Raw genomic sequence first — 23,218 nt, 5'->3', positions numbered from 1 at the left:
TTGGCCTACACCTCTTCCCCCCATCCCATCCATGCATGAATCATTCTCTCCAGTTAGCTCAGCTTTTGCCCCAAACATCCTGATCTTGGGGGGTTAGTGAAAAAGCAGCAGGCCAGGAGGGCTCATGGGGGCCCCTGTCCCTACCTTGGTGCCCAGGGGAGGCTCCGGGCCTCCCCCCCAGCCCTGAGGCCTCCTGTCTTCTTCAGGCCATTCCTGGCTGGGGGGTGTTGGTGCAGAGAAGGCAGGAGAGCCCCGGGCCTCCCCTTCCTCCTGCACTGAGGCGGGGGCCACCCAGGGGAAGCTGGTGGCTGTGGTCATGGGGGCTTCTTCCCCAGCCCCCCCACCTGCTGGGTCTGGACTTGGCTCCTGGATAGACCCCTCAGATTCTGGCTCTGCTTCTGACTCCTCCCCCAAACCCAAGAGTGCCCATCCCGTCACTTTCCCAGCTGATGTCGCCTTTCTAGACATCAAAATCCCAGCCTCCAGCTCCTCGGTCCCCAATATCTCAGCCTCCAGCTTCTCACTCCCTGGCATCTCAAATGCCAATTTCTCAGTTCCTATTGCTTCATTCTCTAATACACCAGGTTCTCCCTTCTTGGTCCCCAATATTCCAGCTGTTTCCTTCTTCCCCAACACCCCAGCTTCTGTCTCCTCAGCCCCCATTGTCTCAGGTGTCAATATCTCCTCAGTCCCCAATACCTCAATTTCTATAGCCTTAGTCCCCACTATCTCAAGTGCCTGAATCTCAATTTCCGTCTCCTTAGGCCCCAGTATCCCAGATTCTGTCTCCATCCCCAACACCCCAGTTTCTGTCTCCTCAATCCCTACTATCTCAGGTGTTGGTGTCTCTTCAGTCCCCAATACCCCAGGCTCTGTCTCGGTCATTTTTAACACCCCAGCTTCCATCTCCTCAGTCCCTAGTACCCCAGTTTCTATAGCCTTAATCCTCACTATCTCAACTGTCTGAATCTCAATTTCTGTCTCTTTGGTCTCCGACACCCCAGATTCTGTCTCCTTAGGCCCCAGTACCCCAGATTCTGTCTCCATCCCCAACACCCCAGGCTCTGTCTCGGTCATTTTTAACACCCCAGCTTCTATCTCCTCAGTCCCCAATGTACCAGGTGCCAAAATCTCTGCTTCTGTCTCCTCAGTCCCCAGTACCCCAGTTTCTATAGCCTTAGTCCCCAGTACCCCAGATTCTGTCTCCTCAATCTCCACTATTTCAGGTGTTGCTGTCTCTTCAGTCCCCAGTACCCCAGTTTCTATAGCTTTAGCTCCCACTATCTCAAGTGCCCGAATCTCAGTTTCTGTCTCTCGGGTCTCCGACGCCCCAGATTCTGTCTCCTTCATCCCCAATCTCTCAGCTCCTATCTCCCTATTCCTCAACATCCAAAATTCCGCCTCCCTCATCCAAGCCCCCGCTTCCTTAATCCCCACTACCTCAGGCCCTGTTCTTGGAGCACCCCCTACTCCGACCCCTACCTCCTCCCCGCCCCTCAGCATCCCAGCGCCCGTGTCCTCAGTCCCTGTTAGCCCAGCCCCGGCCCCATCCACCTGTCTGTCCGTGCTCCCTGGATGAGCGCCATTCCTGCTCACCTGGGCCATGGTGCCTTCGGCTCCCGTGGTAGGTACCCCCAGGGCCCCTGGCCCCTCTTGGCCCCTCTCCTCTGCTCTCCCACTGTCCTGTCCTGCAGCTCTTTCCGCTATGCCCAAGGGGAGCTCCCCAGGGCCCCCGATGACTCCTGCCTCAGCCCCAGGCCCAGCTCCATGGACTGGACTGGGGGCCTCTGGGTTCTCATTCTCCTGAGCTGGAGGATGCTGGTCTGGCCCCTGGAGTTCTGCAGGGCCACGGTCCTGAACTTGGGGCTGTTTTACTTTCTCATCCGCTTCCCTAACCTCTGGCCTCCTAATTTCTTGGCCTGAAGTTGCTTTAAGGGGGACCTCATTAGTGGCTACTCCTGACTGGCTCTCCCTGTGGGCTCCTCCGGGGGCGTCTGGCTTCCTCCCAGCATCCTCTGTGGCGACTGCTGACTCCTTGGCCTCTGGCCCCCTCCCAGACTTCTCCTCCAGTGCTCCCCCTCTGGCCTCTGGCCCCCTCCCAGCCTCCTCCTCCTTCTCTTCCTCTTTGGCTTCAGCCCCCTCCCCAGCCCTTGCCCCTTGGCTCTGGACCTCCCCTACTCCTTGTCCCATCTCCTGGTTCTCAGTGCTCACAGCTGCCTGCCCAGCTCTGTCCCTGTCCCAGGCCCCTCCGCCCCCCTGGGGGGGGCACTCCTTTCTCTCCTCCTCCTCCCTCCTGGGATGCATCCCTGACACTCCTTTGGCCTCTCTCTCCTGCTCCAAGCTCTAGCTGATGGGCTCCCCCTCCTACGGGTCCTGCCTGCTCCCCTGGGGGGTCCCCTGGGGCTTCCTCCTTGTTGGCTGGAGGGGTCGGGTGCAGGGGGGAGGTGGCCACTCTCCTGAGCCGGGGGGCTGGGATGGGGGAATCCTCGAGGGGTTGCCATGGGGACCTGGAGGAGACAGGATGGAACAGTGTCAGAGTCTGTACGGGGAAGATGAGTCTGGCCCTTCCCCCTCCCTGAAATCAGCCTTCCCCAGGCCCCTTCTTTTGGGCCTAGAACTTCCCACTTGAAACCAGTTGAGACACAGAGGAGGAAGCAGGGAGGGGCAGGGAAGGAGGGGCAAGAGAGGTGCCTGGAGAGGGGGCTGGCACCAAGGCCCAGCTAAGAGGGAAGTGATCTGGGGAAACTGCATTTTCTGGAAGGGCTGGAGTAACATGGCAAGAGGGGGTGGGGTGGAGAATGAGTCCCAGGACCCGGGCTTGAGCCCTGGGACACACACTCGCTCTCCCTGGGGTCTTGGTTTGCTCATCTGTAAAATGAGCAGGTTGGATTCTGTGGCCTCGGGCCTCGTAACCCCCCCCCCCGTGCCCGCCCACCATGCTGCCACCATGCTCTGACACTGACTGCAGAGCCCTCACCTTATCTCCTGCTCGGGTCCCTGGAGTGGCTGGGCCTCGGTGCCCATCCTGCCCCCAGCTGCTTCTGTCTCCTTCCTGGGCTGGCCCCCCGGGCTCGGCAGGCCTCGATGCCCCCTGTCCCCCTGGCCCCGGGAAGCCCTGAGAGGGGGCGCAGGGGCAGGGGTGGGGGCACTTACAGGGGCTGGGCTGGGCTCCTTAATGCCACCCTCCTCCAGTGGAGCCTGGGACGCAGGGTAGGCAGCAGGGTGGGCAGAGGCCACTTCTGGCAAAGGAAGGGATGGTCTGAGGGGGGCAGCTCAGCCCATCCTCCTCCCTCGGGGGCTGCCCCCTGCCACTGCTCACCCGGAGGCCCCAGCTCCCCCGAGCAGAGCAGCCTCCCGGCCTCACCTCCCTTCCTGGAGATGGCCCCAGAGCCAGACCTCCCTCCTTCCTCCTCCTCACACACAGTGTTCAGCTCCCGGGATGGATCTGCAGGGGCCACAAGGGGTGGAGAATGGGAGACCAGTTCAGCAGGTCCCCCCATACAGGCCAGCCCCCCATGCCGAAGAGAGAGCTGGGGTCATACCTGAGAAATGCCCCGACCTCAGGGCTGCAGCCCGACCTACAGAGTTGGAGGAGAGACCAGGAAAGATAGCAGAGCAGAAACCGAGGAGACAGCGGTAAAGGTCAGAAAAAGCCTGAGGGGTGAAGAGCTGGGGCCCAGAGCAGGCCTGGAGGGTCTCGAAGGGCCCAACACCGCTTCTCGGTGCGGAGGGCACCCCTAAGCCTACGAGGAGCAGCCCAGACCCAACTCGGACTTGGGGCCCTCTCCCAGACCCCACCTGGCTGGGCAGGCCTGGCCCGGGCCTCAGGGGCCCCCTGAACCACTGCATCCTCTTCATCACTCTCAGCAAAGTCCTCCAGGTTTCCCACATCACTGGGCTTCACACTCATCAGGCTGGCTAAACTCTGCATGTCATCATCCCTGAGGGCAAGAGCCGGGAAATTGCACCTTCCCTTCCCCCATTCTTAAGCTGCCTCAAGCCATCTCACCTCTCCTGTGCCTTTGCCTAGGCTGTGCCCCACACCCCATGGGCCTTCCCAAGTTCCACTTAAGTGATACCATCTACATGGAGTGGGAGTAGGGGTGGGGATGGGGCTCTCCCAACAGTCCCTAATTGTTGAAGCGCTCCACCTCCCCTGAAATTGTATAGATCATGTATATATTGTCTCCGTATTAGAATGGAAGCTTACTGAGGGCATTTTTATTAATTTTTATTTTTGTAGCTCCAGGGCCTGGTACACGGTGGGTGCTTAATAATTCTTGCTGAAGTAAATTGGACTGAGATGGGAAAAGCACGAAGACTATGGGAAAGGCACTCACGTGGCTCGGCCTTCCCTGACCAAGACTCCGGACAGGGTCAGGCTCAGCTCCGCGTTCAGTACTTTCACCGATTTTGGCTTTAATTTCAACCGAAGAGGCACCTGGGACGGGACAGGCCCCGCATAGCGGGCCAGGTCCACGTCTGCAGTGGCCAGCACCTTGCGCTGCCCCTTGGACTCCTGGGAGAGAAGAGAAGGACTTGATGTCAGAGATCTGTGTGCGCCCCGGGAGATCACAGGAGCCCCTACACCACCATTTACCTCCTCAGGCCACCAAGCAGGTCAGAAGGCCACAGTCCAGTGTGTCTGGACCCTATGCCTGCCAAGCTTGGGGGGATGGGCGGCAGCTGGTGCCCGGCTGACACGTGAGCCCCCAGAGCCGCTGCCAGACATGAGGGACACTAGAGGAGGGGATCCAGGAAGCACGGTGACCAGCTCCCCAGCAGTGGATCTGGATTCGAGCTCTAGCAGGGTGACCTTGGGCGAGTTACGTGGCCCAAATGAAGGGGGAACAAATACTCTCTGAGGGCTCTCCTGGCTCTAGAGGTGAGGCGCCAACTTGGGTGTCCTTTGTAAATCACTTCACCTTCCCGGGCCTCAGTTTCCCCCTCTGTAAAATGAGGGTTGGACTAGATGGTCTCTGAGGTTCCTCCCAACCCCAAATCAACTCATGTATTTAGCAACCTAGCAGAATGGGAGCTCCCTGAGGGCAGGGACTCAGCCCGCAGCAGCGCATCTGACACACAGCAGCCAGCTAATTTGGGGGAGGTTGATCGAATAAAATAATATAGATACGGTCACATAAAAAACAAGCACACTTGAATTTCAAAACTCCAGATTCCTTCACTCACGTTCTCGATGATGAATGTCCATTCCTTGGCCTCATACTGCTCCACATGGGGGTCCTGCAGGGGGTCAGGAGCAAGAATGAGGGGTCAGGAGCCGATGGAGGAGGGGCAGGGAAGGGACCAGGGGCTTTGGCAGGGAGCTGAGCAGAGGGCTATGAGAACACGTGTGCATTTGGTCCCACTCTCCCAGGGCCTCAGGGGACCTCTCAGAGCTTCAGTGTCCTCTTCTCTCAAACGGGACAGAAATCCTGCCTTGTCTCCCTCTCCACTCCCAGAGCGTCCTGGAGAGCCAGTAAACATGACCAGGGTCAAGAGCATTTTGGAAGAAGGTGAGAGAGATGAGGCGGAGGCAGAGATAACGGGAAGAGACGGCCTTCTGCCCATGCCAGTCTGTGACAATGCCTGTTTGCCATGTAACACGCTCCACGCCAATACCATGTGTCATCTCAGCTAGTAAAATAGAAGCTCCCGGGAACCCTGATGAATTATCAATGGCCAGTCTCCCTTCTGGGGACCTCGAGATGGAACATACTTGCCTTCCCCCAGTACAGAGGTGGGGGACTACAGGTGGGGAGTATTTTAAAGACTCAGATAAGGACGCCGGGATTGATTCTTTCGCAAAATTTATTTGTTGTTCCTGTTAGAAGGTAGGGGTGGGACTGGGAGATGGACGACAAGTAAAAGGGAAATGATTTTTGTGAAAACAAAAGGAATTGTTTAAGCGGGAGAGTTTAACGGGGCTGGGGTTCCCATTGTGTGTGTGATCCCGGCTTTAACCACTCTGTGTCTCAGTGTCCCTTTCTGTCAAATGAGGATAATAATTCTCACACTACTTACCTCCCGGGATTGTTGGGAGGTAATTAATTGCTTTAGAATCCATAAAAGCTTAGAGTGATTATCATCATTGTTGTCATTGTTATTATCCAGGTCAAAGGTTTTGTAAAATGTAATAGTTCCATGGGAACCATCGATGATGACAATGGTGATGGGAAGCAGAGAGGCTTAGTGGACAGCCCAGAGTCATGAAGCCTTGGGTTCTAATCCTGTGTCTGACATGGGAGGCTGATGCAGGGCAAATCATTCAGTGACCCAGGAATCTCTCTAAGACGAAAGGGTGAAGACTTGGGCAGCAAATGAAACCATATTTGTAAAGTGCTGGGCACAGCCCCGGCACATGGTAGAGATTTAATAAATAGGAATTTAAGGCATTTAATAAGTCCTCCCTCCCTCCCTTTCTTTCTTCCTCCCTCCCTCCCTTTCTCTTTCCTTCTCTCCTGCCCTCCCTCCCTTTCTTCCTTGGTTGGTGCAGGGAATTTCCTACCCTGCAGAAATCAGAGGTCTGAATTCCAAAAAAGAATCAGTATTCTGTTTCTCCACTGGACCCTGAGCTCCATTCGGCCAGCTCCGTGTCTTATCAGAACTCAGGGCTCTGCATACAGCTAGTGCCTCATAATCCTTGTTGAGCTCAGTCAGGGTCACTGTCGCTTCCTGGATGTCCCCATCAGGCCTGTGTCAGACCCTTGACCAAATCCTGTTGGGGTCCTGTGTTACTGCCTGCCCAGTGCCCTGGCGTGTACGAGGGCTCACCCGATAGAGCGTCACAGAGATGTCCACGTTCTCTGGCACCATCCACACCACCATGCCCCGATAAGGGTTCTGGATCCCAGGCTGCCAGCTGTGGGCCTGTGGAAAGATTTCTGAGCCCCCCAGATCTCCCTCCCTAACCCTGCCTCTCCCCCAACTCTCAGGTCTCCCATCCAAGAACCAGGAGGCAATGTGGACTCAGACAGAAATGGGAAGTTTGGTTCACCCCTGGGTCTTGGGAGACTCACCTTAGAGCAGGCACGTCGGTTCCTCCGGGTCCATACCACCACCAGCTTGTCTGGCTGCCTAAGGGCGAGACCAAGCAGATGGAAAGGGAGGAAGCTTGCTGGGGCTGCCCCCCGCGTCCTGCTCACTCTCCAGCTGCCATGGAAGGGAAGGGTCAGGCAGCTGGTTCCCTTATCTTGTGGCACAGTCGTAGGGTGGAGACTCTAGGGCAGGGTGGAGCATGGGGGCAATAGGGCAAAGGGTAGAAAGAGAAAGGGCTGGGAGACAGAGGGCTGGCAGAGGACAGGAAAGGAGAGGCAGGCAGACATACAGCCATCCACAGACAGAGGCACAAACCAGCTCGGGGCCCAGACAGCCACCTGCAGCATACAGGGACACCCTGCAGACACGCACAAAAGGAGGAAAGGACTGTTTGGGCCTGTCCTTTCTCTAGCTCTGCTCAGCTTCATGCCCAGTACCCTATGGCAGAACAGTAGCTCTCTCTGCAGAAGAAGGCAGGGTCTCCCTACTTTGGTTGTAGGAGAAAAGGAAAGAGAATTCTCTGCCCTGCCCCCTTATGTTCATCCATTTGACCAACTTGGTGTCTACTGCGTTCAGGGCGCAGAGCAGAGGCCAGGTTTGGACAAGAAACAGTGCCTGCCTTAGTGGCATTTACAGGATTGGGGTGGGACAAAAATCAGGGAAGGAGGAGGTGGCATTTAACTTGGTAAGGATTCAGTAAAGATGAAGAGGCAGGCACAGCCTGAGCAAAGACACAGAGGTGGGAAAATGGGGGGGGGGGGAAGTTTGGCAAGAATATCCAGTGTGTGGAGGGGAGCAAAATGGGACAAAGCTGGAAAGTGGGGAGGGAGGGCCTGGAAGACCAAGTAACTCAGCGTCATAAACGTGACATCCCCATCGCCTCCAGAAGAGAAGAGGCTTCTCAATGGGAAGTAGCCTCTATTTGGGAAGTTCTGCTGGGGGCAGGCGAGAGGGCCAGCCACTGGTTGGCGGCCCACAAAGGGCGGGGCTGGACTGACTCAGGCTGGGGCACTGCCAAGCAGGAATGGGCAAAGCAACTGGCCAGCTGATACAAGCAGGTGCCGCTCTCTGCCTTTCAGCCCACCAGCTCCCCTCTCAGTTTCATCACTGGCCTGAGGCTGGCATGCTTTGCTAGCTACCCCCAAAGCACTGCCTCTGGCCCCAGGGTCCCTAGCTGACACCCCTCCCTGTCACAGACCCTTAGGTATTATAGTGGCCTATAGGGGGTATTACAATGGGGTGGGTATGGAGCCTATATAGATGGCTGGTTAGAAAGCGGGAAAACAGCAAGACCCAAAGCCAGAAAGGTCTGGAGCCTAGGTCTGAATCCTGCCTGTGTGGCTCTGGAGAAATCCCTGCCCTTCTCACAGCCTCAGTTTCCTCATCTGTCAAATGAGAGGCTTGGCTCAAGGTTCCTTCTGCTCCTGTGACCTCTATTTAGGCCAGTTCCCCAGGGCAGGAGCAGACAAGTGACTCCCAGCCTCACCCCGACACCCCTAAGCTCCGCAGCTCCAGGAGGTGTCCGACAGAGACATCTCCTGAGTCAATAACCCAGACTAACAGCTCTGCCCAGCCCCAGGGCCACTCTGCCCTTTGCTCAGCATCATTTCCACCAGACTCCCAGTATCCCTGCCCAGATGATTAGCCCTCCTCGACAGATGAGAAAACTGAGGTTCAGAGAAGAAATGACTCAGCCAGAATTACTGTCATTACATGGTGGGGACTAGGACATTCTCAGGCCGGCTATCTTTTCCCTGCAAGGAACAAGGAAAACTCTCTTACTGTGAGTTAGCCCTCTTTTGCTCTGCCTGCATGCCCCCCACCCCAACACCCTCCTAGGCTCCTTGTACTCTGAAGCCTAATTTTAGCCCTCTGGAGGGGCAGGAAGGGAAGAGAGGGTACCGGCAGCTGCGGCCCTAATCCTGACTCCGGAGGGGAAGCTGACACCCGGGCTGCCTGAGGTATATTTAGGGTATGACGAGGGGACAAGAAGCAGCTGGAGGAGGCTGGCTGCCAGGAAGCCACCTGGCCCTGCTTTGGGCTGGGTCACCCAGACCACAAGATGAGAGGGCCCCAGTCAGAGAGATGGCACAGGGGAGCTCCAGGCAGGCTGAGGCCTGCTCATGGGAGCCCTGCCCCTCTCCTTTCCCTGAGGAGGTCTGTCCCTCTTGTTCTTCTTTCTCTCCTCTTTTCCCCAGGGCCTTTCCCCTTGCTCTGGGCTCCTTTTTGAGCTTCTGCTCCTCTGTTCCCTGAGATTCCAAGCTCTTCACTCCCCTCCCCCTGCCTCCTCCCCCCTCTGTAATTCTCTCCAGTCCCCTTTAAGCTTACGGTCTCCTCCTCTTCCCTCACCTCCCTACAGTCTCAGTTTCCCCTTTTAAGGGCATTTCGGAGAAATCTCTCAGCCTCATGGCTCCCTGCCCTGCCAGGCATCTTTGTCCTGTTTCTTCCCCTTCTCTGTCTGGGGGAAGAGCTGGGGAAGAAGCTCTCTGTCCCTTCCTCTGATCTTATACTTGGCTAGTCAGCAACATCCCCCCTTCAGCCCAGACCCCCAGAGATTTGCCATTCCTGCTTCCTAACCGCACCCTGAACCAATCCTCATTCCTATCAAAGGGAAGCAGGGAGAGGGGGCTGGGTTTCTGGTGGCCAACATGATAGGAAGGGGCAAGAGGGCTGGGGCATGACTTAAGAAGTGAGGTAGAGTTCTACGGAGTTCTGGGGGTTTTCACCTTCCCCTACACCCTAGTTCTGAGGAGAAAGAGCAGGCAGCTGCCTGTCATATGCCAATCCCTGCCCCCCTCATGTGGAAGGCAGCTGGGGACCCACTACACTGAATAGCCCTGTTACCCAGAAGGACCCCCCTTCAAATGTCTCCTTCCTCACATCTGCCTCCTCAAACTTTCCTAGGAGCCCCATTTTTGAGGAGGCTCTGTCTGACTGACAGACCCCTGAGCTGGGAGGATGGGCCCTGCTCCTGTCAGACAGAAGAATGTGAGAGGCATCCCCGCCCCCACTAAGGAGGGGAAGGGGAGAAGGGTCAGCTTGAGGAGAGGGCACAGTGTGAGGGCATGGAGGGGCTGGAGCATGGGGGCTGACCCAGGGACATGGGGGAGGGCAGAGAGAGAGAGAGAAGACAGTGCCAGCCTGGGAAGAGGGCACAGTGTAGGGGGAGGCAGGAGTGAGCCCCCTCCCGACCACACTGCTCACACACGCACTGAACACACTCACCATTTCTTGGTGCACTCCACCACCAGCTCCTGATAGCACGCCACGAAATGGAACTTGGCGGCGCGTTTACCCACTCGCTGGAGCCGCTTCCACACCGAGGTCATGGCCTCTCCCCCTCCCCGGCCCCCTCCCCTCAGACACGGTAGTCAGCAGCCCCTACCGGGCCGCGGGGCTCCATTCCGGGTACCATAGGCCGGGCTGGGTGAGTGGATGCTCCTGGCACTCACTGCCCCCCAACTCTCAGGGGCTGGTGTCTCAAAGTCCGCGGCCCGACAGTCCCAGGTCTCAGTGCTGAGCGTCCCCTTCGCTTGGGTCTAGAAGCGACGCGTCCCGTCCCGTCCAGTCTCGTCCTATCCAGTCTAGGCTTGGGCAGCTAGGACGAAGCCTCGGACTCAGGCTCTTCTCTGACCCAAGTTTGGGAGCGCTCGGCGGGGTTGGGGGCGCGCGCCAGGGTAGCTGACCGACACTCGGAGCCAGCGAACTGGGCGCCGGTTTCCTGGAGCCGCACCCCCCACCCCCACCCCGACGGAAGGAGGGCGGGGAAGGGGGTGGGGTGGGGCGGGGGTGGGGGGAGGGGGAGCCTGGCCCTGGGACCTGGAAGCCCGCGAGGCCAGGAGGAGGAGGAGGGGAGAGGCCGGGAGGTGTGGTGTAAATTCTGCGGAACGGCAGGCGGGTGGCCGGGTTTGGGAGGGCGCAGGCTGTCAGGCGGCCAGTGCGCTCCCGTGCTCCCTCGTGGGCGCGGGCCCCGGGACGAGCCTCCCCAAAGTGGGGGTCATCGGGCTCCTAAGGGACTCTGCCTGAACTGGGAGGGCTGCAGCGGGGGCCCACTGGTGGGCTGGGGAGGGGACTGACTGCCCGGCCTGTGCCCATGACCAAGGGAGGCCGGCAGGGGGGACTGGCCGAAGGCGCTAAGCGTGTGCGCTCCTGGTGGGGAGCTGCGCTCGGTGTCATTTCTGTCCATTTAGCCCGAGGTTGTTAGGAGCTGCCTAGGGGTACATCCTGAATGGGAACTGAGTTGGGAGGGAATGCGTGTGTGTGAAGGGGGGCGGGGTCTGCAGAAAAGTGGGTGTGCTTGGCTGGTTGTCATGCCTGCAAATCGGGGCAGGGGGTGAGCTTCCTTTGGACTGGCACTTTGTGTGAATCTCCCACTGTTCAGGGGGGCTTGAGAGGTGCAAGTCTGGTCTAGTGGCTAAGATGGCCTTGGAGCCAGTAAGACCTGGGCTCCCCCCTCTGCCACACACTGCCTGGATGGCTCTGGGCAAGTGACTGCAGCTTTCAGTGAGCTAAGGGGACAAGCAATCTCTTACTGAGGAGGTGCATGAAAGGTGCCTACCTGCATCAGCAAAGGGTGCTTCCTCAGATGGGAATTCCCTATAAGGGTGAAATCCCAGGCCAGGTTCCTATCCCTGTCCCTGGGGAGGGGGAAGGGGTGGAAGTATAGAATGATGCGGGAACAAAAATGGACATCTAGGGAAGGAGGAAGGGATGGACTGGGTGTCTGCTCCCTCCACACATACCACAAGTACCCTAATGTGTTGACAGAAGAGAATCCAGACTGAGAGGTGAGATAGGAGTGCGAAGATCACTGGACCTAAAATTGGAAGACAGGTTCGAACCCGGCTTCTGACACTTACTAGGTGTGCAAGCTTGGGCGAGTTACTTAATCTCTAAAGACTCAGTTTTCTCATCTGTAAAATGGGGACCATACTACCCTTGGGACCTACCATGCAGGGTTGTTGTGAGGTCTAAAGAAGAGAGCAGGGGGCAGCTAGATGGCATAGTGGATAGAGCACCGGCCCTGGAGTCAGGAGGACCTGAGTTCAAATTCTGCCTCAGACACATGATACTCACTAGCTGTGTGACTCTGGGCAAGTCACTTAACCCCAATTGCCTTACCAAAAAAACAAAACCAAATCAAGAAGAGAGCATATCAAGACACCAGCCTTACTGATGATCAATCCCTATTCTGTTCTCTGGAGTCCACTTGATCTGCTTGGAGAGTCGATGCTGAGCTCCGTGAATTATTTACCAGCAGTGGCTGGGTTCCAGGGCCCTTTACTCTTTGTAAAGGCTTGGGGGGGCGGGGGTGTGGAGAGAAGTGTTTGTGGTGAACCTAGGCCGGCTTCACCGCTGTTCCGGGGGGGGGGGGTTCCCGAGCTGGGTGTGGCTCAGCTGTGGGACTGTTGAACTGCAGACTTCTGAGAACTCTGAGACTTCGTGAGCTGTAATGTTTGACAAGGGGCCTGAATGAGAAAGAAGTTTGGAATGTATTATTTTAAGTATCTGCAAGCTTCTCACTCCCCCCCCCCATAAATGCATAGTCCTGCCCTCTTCCCTGGGAGCTGGGCTTCCCCCAAGGTCCCTCTGAAGTTTGTAATCTAACTCTCCTTCCTTGGATGGGGAGAGGGTGGGGAAGAAAGCCCCCTCAGCTGGTTCCTCCCTCCCTCCCTCCCTTCCTCCCCAGGGGAACGTTCTCAACGATGGGTCTGGGAGTGTAGCCCTCTCACTTCCTGCCCCAGCAGGAGCCCCAGCCTTAGCTTCAACTCCACCCCCAGGCTGGGTGGAAAGTTTCTCTCCTCAAGATGGACGGTTCCTTCCACTTCCTCCCCACCCCCATCCCCCTAGGCTCCAGATGGGGTCAAATTTAGCCAGAAGGCCCTGGTTTTTACAGAAGAGGAAATGGGGGGCCCAGGGAGGAGAGGGGTCTTCTTGTCCCAGCTAGCACAGCCCCAACCCGTTAGGGGCAGAACAGGGATCAGAGCCCAGCCCTGCAGACTCCCAGGCCAAGGCTTTGCACACAGGCCTGGCAAGTGGCACACGCGCCAGTCCTAACCAACTTCAGAAGGCCCTGACGCAGCCATGCTGCTCCAGCCCCACCTGCCGGTAGAAGGAGGTGCTACAGCTCATCCCCGTTGTCCGGACACACCTCTTCCCATCCCTAGCTTACAAAAGACAAGAAGTGAGCAGAGACAGAGCCATTTATTTATTTGTGGGGCCCCAAGGCCGAGGTCCCAGTACATTAAATATTGGGCATAGTCCTGCACCCCAGCCCTCCCCATTGCCAAGTGAGAAGCAAGGCCGACCTTTGGGCTGGGTCTTGCCCAATAGCCAAGCTTGACCCCCCAGCTTGCTGGACACTACTCCTACAGGGGCAGCAAAAAATGAGTTATGGAGCTGTTCTCCTTTGCCATGCTATTTGCCCCCATAGCAGAGCCAGCTAGCTTCCTTTTTAGATGTGGAGCCAAGCTGACTGTTGGTGGCAGGAGAGGCTCTAGCGATCTGGCCAAGGTGCCAAGGGCAAAGTTCTTTCAGATGCTTCTTCCCTTGCCCAAGTGATTGGCCTCAAGAGAGCTGAGCTTGCCTGGGAGCCCTTGAAGGGCAGCGGGGGAGAAGAGGGCCTCAGGGTGGATGGGGTGAGTCCACTGACAGCTGGGTCTGGGAGTGGGTGGGAGATAATGCTGAGCCTGGATCTCTAGCAAGTCAATATCTCTTCTCTGAGAGAAGTGACTGAAAGAGAAGGTAGGGAAACCACCTATGGGCCCCAGCCATTCCCGGTAACTAGCACAGTGAGAGATCACAGGGCTCAGGGAGAGTGAGTTCGTGTGCTCACCTGTGAGCCCGGGTGTGTGTACCCCCCCCCGTGTGTACCTGCCTGCACTATATGGGGGGAGGCGGAATGGGCTAGGCCCCGGCCTCGATGGGCCTCCAGAGGGCACCAGGGCCAGGGACCCATCCTCAGAGACTGAATGAGTCCTGCAGCCACTTATCCCGGGAATTGTGAGTCTGGGGGACCCGGAGAGGGGGCGGGTCCCGGGGCAGGCTGCAGTCGGGCGGCTCGTCCTCATCATCAGAGAAGCCTGTGTCCGGGGGGTAGGAGCTGTCCGAGTGCAGGGACGATGACATGTCCTGGCACAGGCTCATGTCCTGGCACAGGTGCTTGTAGTCTTGGATGGACTCGTGTAGAGAGCACAGCTGGCACAGCAGAGACATGTCAAGCTGGCGGAGGCCCACCTGGGGAGGGGCAGGGCAGCGTTAGGAGGGACACCAATGGGTATGCCGGAAGCCGTGACGCCCTCTCCTTCCCCCTGACACCGTGCCTATCCCCCGGCCATCCAGGTTCCCCCATGGCAGTTCCTTTAGGCCATCTCGGTCCTCTACCCCATCACAGCAACCGCTGGCCATTCTGCTCCTCCTTTGCAGCTCCTGCCTCTCCATCCCAGCACGCCCCGGCCATCCATCCTGCCTCCCCAGCATCCTAGCCCTGCCCCCGCGCTCCCATTTCATCCCATCATCCCCCGTTCCCGATCCGACCCGCACCATCTCCTTCCGCAACACTGCCAAAGCCGAGTCCAGGTTGGCTGGGCGGCGCGGGGGCTGCGAGGGTCCCTCGGGGGCGCGACCAGCCCGGCTCAGCTCGTCCTGGATGCGGTTCCGCTGGCTGTAGACGCGCTCCAGGTCCCTCCACGAGCCCCCGCTCGAGTTGAGGAGGCCGCTGAGCCCCCGGGGCAGCGGCGGGAGCCCCTCGAGCGGGCAGCCCAAGGGCGCGGGCGCCGGCGCAGGGCCCCCCGGCAACCCGTTCATGGGCGCGACGCGGGGGGCCGGCGAGAAAATGGGCCCTAGCACCCGGCCCCCTCCTGCCCTCCTCTTCCTCCTTCTCCTCTGGCCGCCCGGCCCTGGCCCCGGCCCGGCCCGGCCCGGGCGCCGCTGCCCCACTGAGTGCCGGCTTTGTTCGGCTCCGGAGAAGCCCCACCCTACGCCCCCTCCCCTCGGCCAAAGGGGCGGAGCCTTTCATAAAAGGAAAACGGACTGTCCGAGCGGCTCCTCACAGTGCTTCGATGTGGCAGGGGGACCGAATGGGAGAAGAGTTTAGGTGCCAAGCATGGGACGGGAGGCGGGAAAGAAGAGGAATTCACCCCAGCTCCAATCTCCTTGGGATGCTCCTAAGGAAGGCCCAACAGGGAGAAGGGGAAAAGGCCGCAGCTCCTTTAAGGTGGGAGGAGACACCAGTGGGAAGCGGGATGGAGGGAGGCAGAGCCCCTTGGCTTCGGGGCCCAGACGGCTACCTCGCCGTCTCCGGCGTATGTTTCTAAAGGACTCCTAAGGGCTGAACCCCACTTGAGGAGGCTGTAGAGGAAGCCCGAGCCATTTTTCCTCCCCTGCTCTCCTGGAGCTCTTGATCTAGAAGCCCTATCGATTATCATGTGGGCGGACTCTATGGTCACCGAGGGCCACTCCAACCTTAGGCTCTTCGGCCCCCCCTTCATTTCCCAAACACAAGTTTGGACCTGATCCGGGACCCTGCTGGCCCACGTCTCCACGGCTATGGTCCACTAGTGCAAACTCAGATCGTGGTTTCAAATCCCAGCCCCTTTTCTTGGGGAGGGGAGGGACAGTATTTATATCTTTTGTTTTCATCACCTAGATCCCCCCTCCATCTCACCCCCAATCTGGCTTCTCATTGGCTAAGTAAGCTCAGGCAAGTCAAAACTCTCCCTAAGTCTGTTTCCTCATCCACAGCAGGAGGACCCTCTCTGGGGACAGGGCCAGGGCACCCAGGGGCTGGCCCCTCCCAGGGTTCTCTCCTTTTCTTTAAGAGTTCTGGGGGCTGCTAGGTGGTGCAGTGGATAGAGCCTTGAAGTCAGGAGATCTGACCTCAGACACTTTACACTTACCAGCTGTGTGACCCTGGGCAAGTCACTTAACCCCAACTGCCTCACCAAAAGGCGACAGTTCTAGGCATCCCTGCTTCACCTCATACACCAGCACAAGTCTGCCAGGCTACCTCTCACAGGAAAGGGATAGTGGGAAAATGGCTAAAGACTCTGGGCAGGGATGAACCTCAAGAGATTGCGGAAGCTGGACTGTCATTTCCCCTGTGAGATAACTGAGGCCCAGAATCCAAATGACTGGTCACACAAGAACAAAGCTATGAAGGCAGCCACCACAGGCCTTGTGACTCCAAGCCAAAGGCTCTTTCCACCAGAGGCTGCGACATCCAGACTGGAGAGATAGAGGAAAGCGGCTGGAGCTCAGCAGGACACAGGAGGACCACGGCCAAAGGGAGAAGGAATAAACCACACTACACAGGGGCAAGGGTTTTTTCTGTGCCTTTCTCTTGCAGCTATTCATAATAAATCCTGGACCCATACACTAGACAAGTCCAACGCCCTGGGGCCCTTCTTGCCCAAGACCCCTCACTGCTGCAGCTGCCGAATCCCCTGCAGAGCTTCAGCACAGACCCGGATCAGGGTGCAAAGCTGGATGCTTCCTTCCAAAGAGGTGCTGGGGCCCAGTTCTCCCGAGGCCCACGCGAGTTTCTGAAGCAAAGCTGACTGTGAGGCTGCCAGGACATCTGGGGCCACAGATGCTGTGGGAGCCAAGGTGGGAGAAGGCCCCTGGGCAGCCCTGAGCCCAGCAGCTGCCCCCTCACAGTGCTCTGGCCGGGGGACAGGGGGCTGTGGGGCTGGTCGAGAAGCAGTGGGGAGCTCTGAGGATGCTAGCTGATGTTCACGGGCTTGGGAGAGAGCAGCCTGGGCATTCAGGGCTAGAAGGAAGAGGACATTACAGGGGAGACTGAAAGGGCATTATCCCTGTGGGGTTGCTCCCCCAGATCAGGGCTGATTTTTCTCAGCCCACTCAACTCCTTCAGGATACTGCCTACAGTACTCCAGAATCAGACTGATGAGGCAACCCCTCGATCACCTTTGCTTCCCTGACCCAGAAACAGCATCTTCTCAACCTCTGGGACACCCAGCTCAGAGGCTCTGATCTTCTCCCATCCCAAGGATTCCCAGGACCTCCTCACCTGGGTTGTCTTTGTCCACGTCTGAATTCAGCTCCTGACAAGCTACACAGTAAGTTTTTCGCTGTTTGTCTTGGAGTAAAATGGTCTGGAAAAAAGTCAAAGAAGGGTTCTACTACTCTCTATGTGATCCTAAGGAAGCCATATCCCCCCACAAGCCCGTTTCCTCCTACTGCTCAATAAATGCTTGAATGAGTGAACAAACGGGAGGGAGTGATGCTCTAAATCTCCCAGCTCTGGTATGCACATGTAGAGCTGGGAGGGTCCTTAGAAGCATCTGTTCTCTAACATGCCCCTTTCACTGATGAGGAAACTGAGGCCCAGAGAGGTGAGATGTGACCCAAGGCCCTCAGAGATACTCAGCGAGATACTGATCCCAGGTCCAGACTCCAGATGCAGCCCTCTTTCCAGCGCCCCTCACAGTGCTCGGGTGCTTGCACCAGGCTGGCTGTGAAGGAAGCTAGGGAAGCTAGGAGGTGGAGGTGAGAAAGGGGAGAGGCTCCACTAGTGAATGACCACAAGTCCCCAGGGCTTCCCCCTGCTCTGACTAAGGCTCAGCTGAATGTCACCTCCTCTAAGGAAGGCCTTGGGGGTCCCCACCCAGGGGCTGGGTACTTGTGTTTTGTATCCACAAGGAGCACCCTCCTCGTCTTTTCTGCTCGTCCCGCCCCGCCCCCGCAGACTCGGCATCCACGCGTCATCGAGGGGGCCCGGCCCGGCCACGCACCCCGCAGTCCTGGCACGTGTCCCCCAGCATGCGGTAGCCACACAGCAGGTAGTCGCCCATGAGGCGGGAGATGCGATCCTGCCGCTCGCGTCGCGCCTGCAGCACCTTGGTCTCGGCCTCGGAAGGCGGCTCCCAGTCCGACTCGCCGGCCTCTGTGGACGCGGGGCCCCGGGGCGGGTGAGGAGGCCCTGCGGCGCCCTGGGCCTCCGCCTCCCCCTAACCCACCCCCGGCCCGTTCCGCGGCCCCGGCCCCGGGCCTGCGCTCCTCCCCTGGGCCCACCCTCGGCCCAGCCCCGCCCCTCCCCTGGGCCCGGCCCGGTCCCACCTGCTCCGTTCAGAGCCATGTCGCCGTTGCCGCCGCTAACAAACACCGCGCCGGAAGTGACGTAAGCGCCGGCGCCGCGGCCTCTGGGCTCGCTCCTCGGCCCTGGGAATGACGTCATCACCCGATCGTCCACTCGCGGCCACGAGGGGGCGGGGCGCGCTTCCGGAGCCGCCCGGGCCCGACGGTTCCTGGCCTCTCGCGGTGCGGGAGACGAGGGAGGCGGGGATTCACCCGGAGGTAGAGAGGTTGGGACGCGCTGAGGTGTTGCCACGGAGACCGAGTCACGTGGTGCCTCCGCGTCGCTAAGCCCCGCCCTCGAGGAAAACGGCTGGTTTCAGAGCCCGAGGGCGGGGGTGGGGGAGCGTGTTCTGAGCCCTCCCGTGCCTGACTCTCCGTAACCTACTCCGCAAAATGGGTGCCCCGATCTAGAGGCAGCTTGGCCAAGTGGACACATGGCTGGATTTGGAGTCTGTTGATCCTGGGCGAGTTCCTTGCCTTCTCTGAACCTCAGTTTCCCCCTCCGTTAAATGGACGCAGCCTTTGAGCTGCTGCATGAAGTAGAAGAGAAAGAGCCGGGCTTGTAATCCGGAAGACCTGGGTTTACATACCGGCTCTGGGAGGGACCCTGGCAAGTCCCCTCTCTGAGCCTGTTTACCCCCGCTGTAAAGCAGGTATCCCGCGGTGCATCCCCGCTCGGCGGCGGTGAAGCCCACCCGTACTGCTGCCTCTGCAGGGCTAGTCCCCGTTATCCCGGCCCCGTCTGGCTCTTCCTCCAGTCTCCTCCGAGTCGTGGGGACTCGGGGCACGGATTGTCGCAGACCGTCTCATAGGTGATCATGGAGGGTTGTTTTTCTTAACTCTTCTTTTTTTGGGGGGCGGCGTTCTCCGTAAGGATGACCTCAAAGCCATGTCGAAGCCTGGGAGGAGAGACAAGGGGGTAGGAGAGAAAACCCCTACCTCCCCGGGCTTGCAATCCCACCCCACCTTATACTGGAGAGCAGAAGGAGACTGGAACTGTAAAACGGGGGGGCCTGGAACCCCGGAATGTGGTGGCAGCTGTTGGGCGCGCAGCCCTTAAAAGGATGATGAGATTCTGAGGAAGGTCCTGGAGGAGCTGGTTGGGAATGCACATCCTAGGCCAGGGAGAGGTTGCCGAAGAGACCCAAGGTCAGCCAGAAAGTTTATTTCAAAGGGACAGACTTGAGCCTGAGGGCACGAGCTACTTGGTTAGGAATGTGTCTGCTCTTTGTTCTTAAAGGTGTGGCACCTGGGGAGAAGAATCTCCAGCCAGAGGTAGAGTCCTCTGTGCCAAGGCTTACAAGAGGAACCTTAACTGCTTACTCACTGAGGGGGAAAACTTTGTCTTTGTTTTTCCTCCAAAGGAAGGCTGTGTTGAACCTTCGTACAAGTGGCTGCTCTTTTAAATAGCTACTTTTTTTTATAAAGCCTCCTGGGGCCTTGAACTAAAAGAGCACCACAGAGCCCACTCTTCTCATGAGGAAGAGCTAGGAGGCCCTGGAACCAAGGACTTCAGCTGAAGCCTGAAATTGGGAGCCCAGAGGGGCAGCTGGGTGGCACAGTGGATAGAGCACCGGCCCCGGAGTCAGGAGGACCTGAGTTCAAATGTGTCCTCAGACACTTGACACTTACTAGCTGGGTGACCCTGGGCAAGTCACTTAATCCCATTGCCTAGCCAAAAAATAAGTAAATTTGTGAGCCCAGAGAAGCTTCGCAGCCATGTGCCGAGTAGGGCTGTACCTGTCGTTCCTGGTGGAGATGATCCAGGGTGGAAGCAGTTCCGGCGGCGCAGTGCAATGACATCACTAGATGACAATACCCTGCAGCACTGGGGGCATGAGTTGTCCCTCCATTTCTGTCCCTTGACCACATCTCTTCCATGTGTTTGTTCTGTCCTCTCCACGGGTGTTCCCCACTTGTGTCCATCTTTCCCACTGATGCTTTGTTTTGGTGGGTTTATGAGGGAGAATATGTCAGAGCTACTTTTCTTACTGTGCTGTTTCACTAAATGCATTTGCTTGGAATACATGGTGTCTTCTGGCTGATTAGTAAAGCTGCATACTTTGCTAGGGGCTCCAGAGCTGTGGTGGACGTGGACCTGGCCCCTTGGACCTAGGGTAGCCTTCTCTAGGAGACTTCTCCTGAGAGCTGGGGAGGGAGTCTCCTAGGCATTACATGTTGCAGAGGCATTCTCCCTGGAAGGGCTACATATAGGTGGAAATACTGTTCAATAAAAACAAAAAAAAATCAATAAAACTTAAAATAATTAAAATAATGCTGCCAGAATCTATGACATCAGAAGTGTAGGGCCTCCTTTCCCAAGCAGCCAAACATCTCTCCCTCCCTGTGCCAACCTGGCGATGTTGAGCCTCCCTGGGCTACAGATCCAGACCTCAGTTACTGGCCCCACTTGAAGCGCTTCTGGCTTGGTGTCATCAGCCAGGCCTCCAGAACTTTCCTCACAATGACCCTTTGCCCTAAGGAAAGCAAATGGTCTTGGCTCTACTTTACGGATCAGGAAACTGAGACCCTGAGAGTGGAATGCCTTAGCCGAGGCCATACAGCTCATCCCTTGGCAGAGCCAGAATTCAGATGGCCAATCCTGAATCCTTATGGCTGCCATTAGAATGGAAGCTCCTTACAAGCGGGGACTGTGGGTGAGTGGGGGGAGTTCTCTCTTTGTCCCCCCAGCCCTTCGCACAGTGCCTGGCATACAGTAAGCACTTAATAAATGCTCTCATTTAAATGGTCAAAGGTTATGAACAGACAATTCTCAGATGAAGAAATTAAAGCCATCTATAGTCATATGAAAAAATGCTCTAAATCGTTATTGATTAGAGAAATGCAAATCAAAACAACTCTGAGGTACCACCTCACACCTATCACATTGGCCAACATGACAAAACAGGAAAATGATATATGTTGGAGAGGATGTGGGAAAACTGGAACACTAATACATTGTTGGTGGAGTTGTGAAATGATCCAACCATTTTGGAGAACAATTTGGACCTATTCCCAAAGGGCTACAAAAATGTGCATACCCTTTGACCCAGCAATAGCACTTCTAGGGCTGTATCCTAAAGAGATCATAAAAATGGGAAAAGGACCCACATGTACAAAAATATTCATAGCAGCTCTTTTTGGGGTGGCAAAGAATTGGAAATTGAGGGGATGCCCATCCATTGGGGAATGGCTGAGCAAGCTGTGGTATATGAATGTAATGGAATACTATTGTGCTATAAGAAATGATGAACAGGCTTGACTTCAGAAAAACCTGGAAAGACTTGTATGGACTTATGCTGAGTAAAGTGAGCAGAACCAGAAGAATGTAACAGCCTAGTAACAGCAACACTGTGCGATGATCAGCTTTGATAGACTTGGCTCTTCTCAGCAATGCAAGGTTCTAAGACATCTCCAAAAGACTCATGATGGAAAATGTTATCCACATCCAGAGAAAGAATTATGGAATCTGAATGCAGATTGAAGCATACTATTTTCTCTTTTTTTGCTGTTTTTTCTTTCTTGTGGTTTTTCCCTTTGGTTCTAATTCTTCTTTACAATGTGACTAATGTGGAAATATGTTTAATATGAATGTATATGTGTGGCCTATATCAGATTGCATGCCGTCTTGGAGGGAAGGAAAGGGGGAGAAAATTTAAAACTCGAAATCTTATAGAAGTGAATATTGAAAACTAAAATTAATTAATCAATTAAATAAAGAAATAATTCTCTGCTGGAGGGAAGCAGGTCTTCTTATTGTCCCCCAGATCTCGGGTCGTTTGTTCACACTATACCCCCCAGCCAAGAGATTACCTTCCCTCTTTCCTGCCCAACTTAACCTCCATCCTGTAGGGCCCAGGAGGAAATGACAGAATTCCGGAGCCAGACAGCACCTCAGAGGCGTTCAGTCTGACCTGTATCTTACCTGAGAATTCCCTCCCTATGTTCTCAAGTGGTTATCCAGGTCCACTGGAAGAGTGCCAGTGATGGGGAGCTCACTACCTGCTGTAGCAACTCATTCCACTTTTAGACATAACAGTTAAGAAGTTTGTGGGTCCCCAGTCCCAGGGGCCTTCTGGGGCCAAGCTGAATGGGTCTAATTGCTCTTCCCTCAGACAAGTCATTGTCTGATTATGTGTTCATGTCTTCTCTTCTCCTTCTCTGGTCTAAAGATTCTTAGTTTCTTCCAGGGATCCTCTCCCACCCCAAAGCAGGGTGGAAAGGAAGCTGGCTCTGGAATGGGAGGCCTTTGGGGCTCACCATAACACAAATGTTATTATCCCCACTTTACAGATGAAGAAGCTGAGGCTTCTGTAGGGGAACAACTCCACCAAGGTCACACAGCTGGTAAGTGGATTAGAGCTGGGATTCTGATCAGTCAGCTGAGCCTCAGTTTCTTTCTCTGTAAAATAAGGGAATTGGGGTAGGTGGTCTCTATGGTTCCTTCTGGTTCTAAATCTATCTTCTAATGACCATATTTTACCTGCGGTAAAAGAGCTGAGGGTGGGAGAGGAGCTAGCGCCAGAGGTCAGCTTGACCAGTTCAGAGGCGGGACAGCTGCCCACTGGGGAGCTCAGCCTATAAAACCACAGAGCATTCAGCAGGCCCCTGGGCACGGCTGCACTTTAGGGTAGTGAAGAGGACCTTCGAGGACATCAGTCACCTCCACCTCACGTCAGTGCCCTGGGACAAAGTGCCATTTGTCCTGCCCTAGTTACAGAGTGATTTCAAACTTCTTCAAGGCCTTAGACTGAGTCCTGCTGGGACCCGTCTGGAGATAGACGTAAAGTTGGCACTTGTAAAGTGAGTAATTTCCCTTCATGTGATAGCTACAACCCCCAAACCCTAATTCCCCCATCCCCCCTTCTCTCTTCTCTCCATATATATATATATATATATATATATATATATATATATATATATATATATATATATATGTATGTATGTATTTCTATAAAGATATATTTATATGTGATTATAATAATAATTATTATTCCTAGAAGAATTTCCCCCCTTTTCTGGACATAGGTCATTTTGGACAGGCTTCCTTTTCTGTGTGGGGCAATTGGACTCTTCAGATTCC

General features: G+C 56.2%; 3 protein-coding genes across 7 annotated transcripts in view; all 3 read right to left on the bottom strand.

The window, feature by feature from the left end:
* The window catches only part of EHBP1L1 (EH domain binding protein 1 like 1), a 34,974-nt gene extending 24,187 nt beyond the window's left edge, over positions 1-10,787 (bottom strand). Inside the window, exons 1-11 of one of the 5 annotated variants that reach the window (XM_078148416.1) lie at positions 10,264-10,787; positions 7,020-7,077; positions 6,775-6,870; positions 5,191-5,244; positions 4,341-4,519; positions 3,799-3,941; positions 3,543-3,578; positions 3,365-3,445; positions 2,978-3,239; positions 2,268-2,507; positions 145-2,233 (exon numbers count right to left, since the gene is read on the bottom strand). In XM_078148416.1, coding sequence (XP_078004542.1) covers positions 145-2,233; positions 2,268-2,507; positions 2,978-3,239; positions 3,365-3,445; positions 3,543-3,578; positions 3,799-3,941; positions 4,341-4,519; positions 5,191-5,244; positions 6,775-6,870; positions 7,020-7,077; positions 10,264-10,367 — 3,342 coding nt within the window. In that variant the 5' untranslated portion in view covers positions 10,368-10,787. The remainder of the gene's footprint in view (positions 1-144; positions 2,234-2,267; positions 2,508-2,977; positions 3,240-3,364; positions 3,446-3,542; positions 3,579-3,798; positions 3,942-4,340; positions 4,520-5,190; positions 5,245-6,774; positions 6,871-7,019; positions 7,078-10,263) is intronic. The other 4 variants (XM_020968153.2, XM_020968156.2, XM_020968154.2 and 1 more) reach the window with 4 other exon arrangements.
* A 2,436-nt stretch (positions 10,788-13,223) lies between these two features.
* Positions 13,224-16,262, bottom strand: FAM89B (family with sequence similarity 89 member B). Its single transcript, XM_020968241.2, has 2 exons — positions 14,581-16,262; positions 13,224-14,274 (listed from the first exon to the last, which is right to left on the bottom strand). Exons 1-2 carry the CDS (start codon positions 14,842-14,844, stop codon positions 13,999-14,001), a joined length of 540 nt encoding a protein of 179 aa, XP_020823900.1. The 5' UTR covers positions 14,845-16,262; the 3' UTR covers positions 13,224-13,998.
* Positions 16,263-16,354: 92 nt separating this feature from the next.
* Positions 16,355-18,228, bottom strand: ZNRD2 (zinc ribbon domain containing 2). Its single transcript, XM_020968240.2, has 4 exons — positions 18,118-18,228; positions 17,793-17,944; positions 17,069-17,153; positions 16,355-16,807 (listed from the first exon to the last, which is right to left on the bottom strand). The coding sequence occupies exons 1-4, from the start codon at positions 18,134-18,136 to the stop codon at positions 16,458-16,460; spliced, it is 606 nt and encodes a 201-aa protein (XP_020823899.1). The 5' UTR covers positions 18,137-18,228; the 3' UTR covers positions 16,355-16,457.
* Positions 18,229-23,218: the final 4,990 nt, after the last annotated feature.

The sequence above is a fragment of the Phascolarctos cinereus genome, unplaced genomic scaffold (assembly GCF_003287225.1).
Source record: "Phascolarctos cinereus isolate Bilbo 61053 unplaced genomic scaffold, phaCin_HiC Scaffold_9;HRSCAF=440, whole genome shotgun sequence".
NCBI classification, from domain to species: Eukaryota; Metazoa; Chordata; class Mammalia; order Diprotodontia; family Phascolarctidae; genus Phascolarctos; species Phascolarctos cinereus.
Note: the sequence above shows the minus strand (reverse complement) of the source record. Positions and strands in the feature narration are given on the sequence as shown.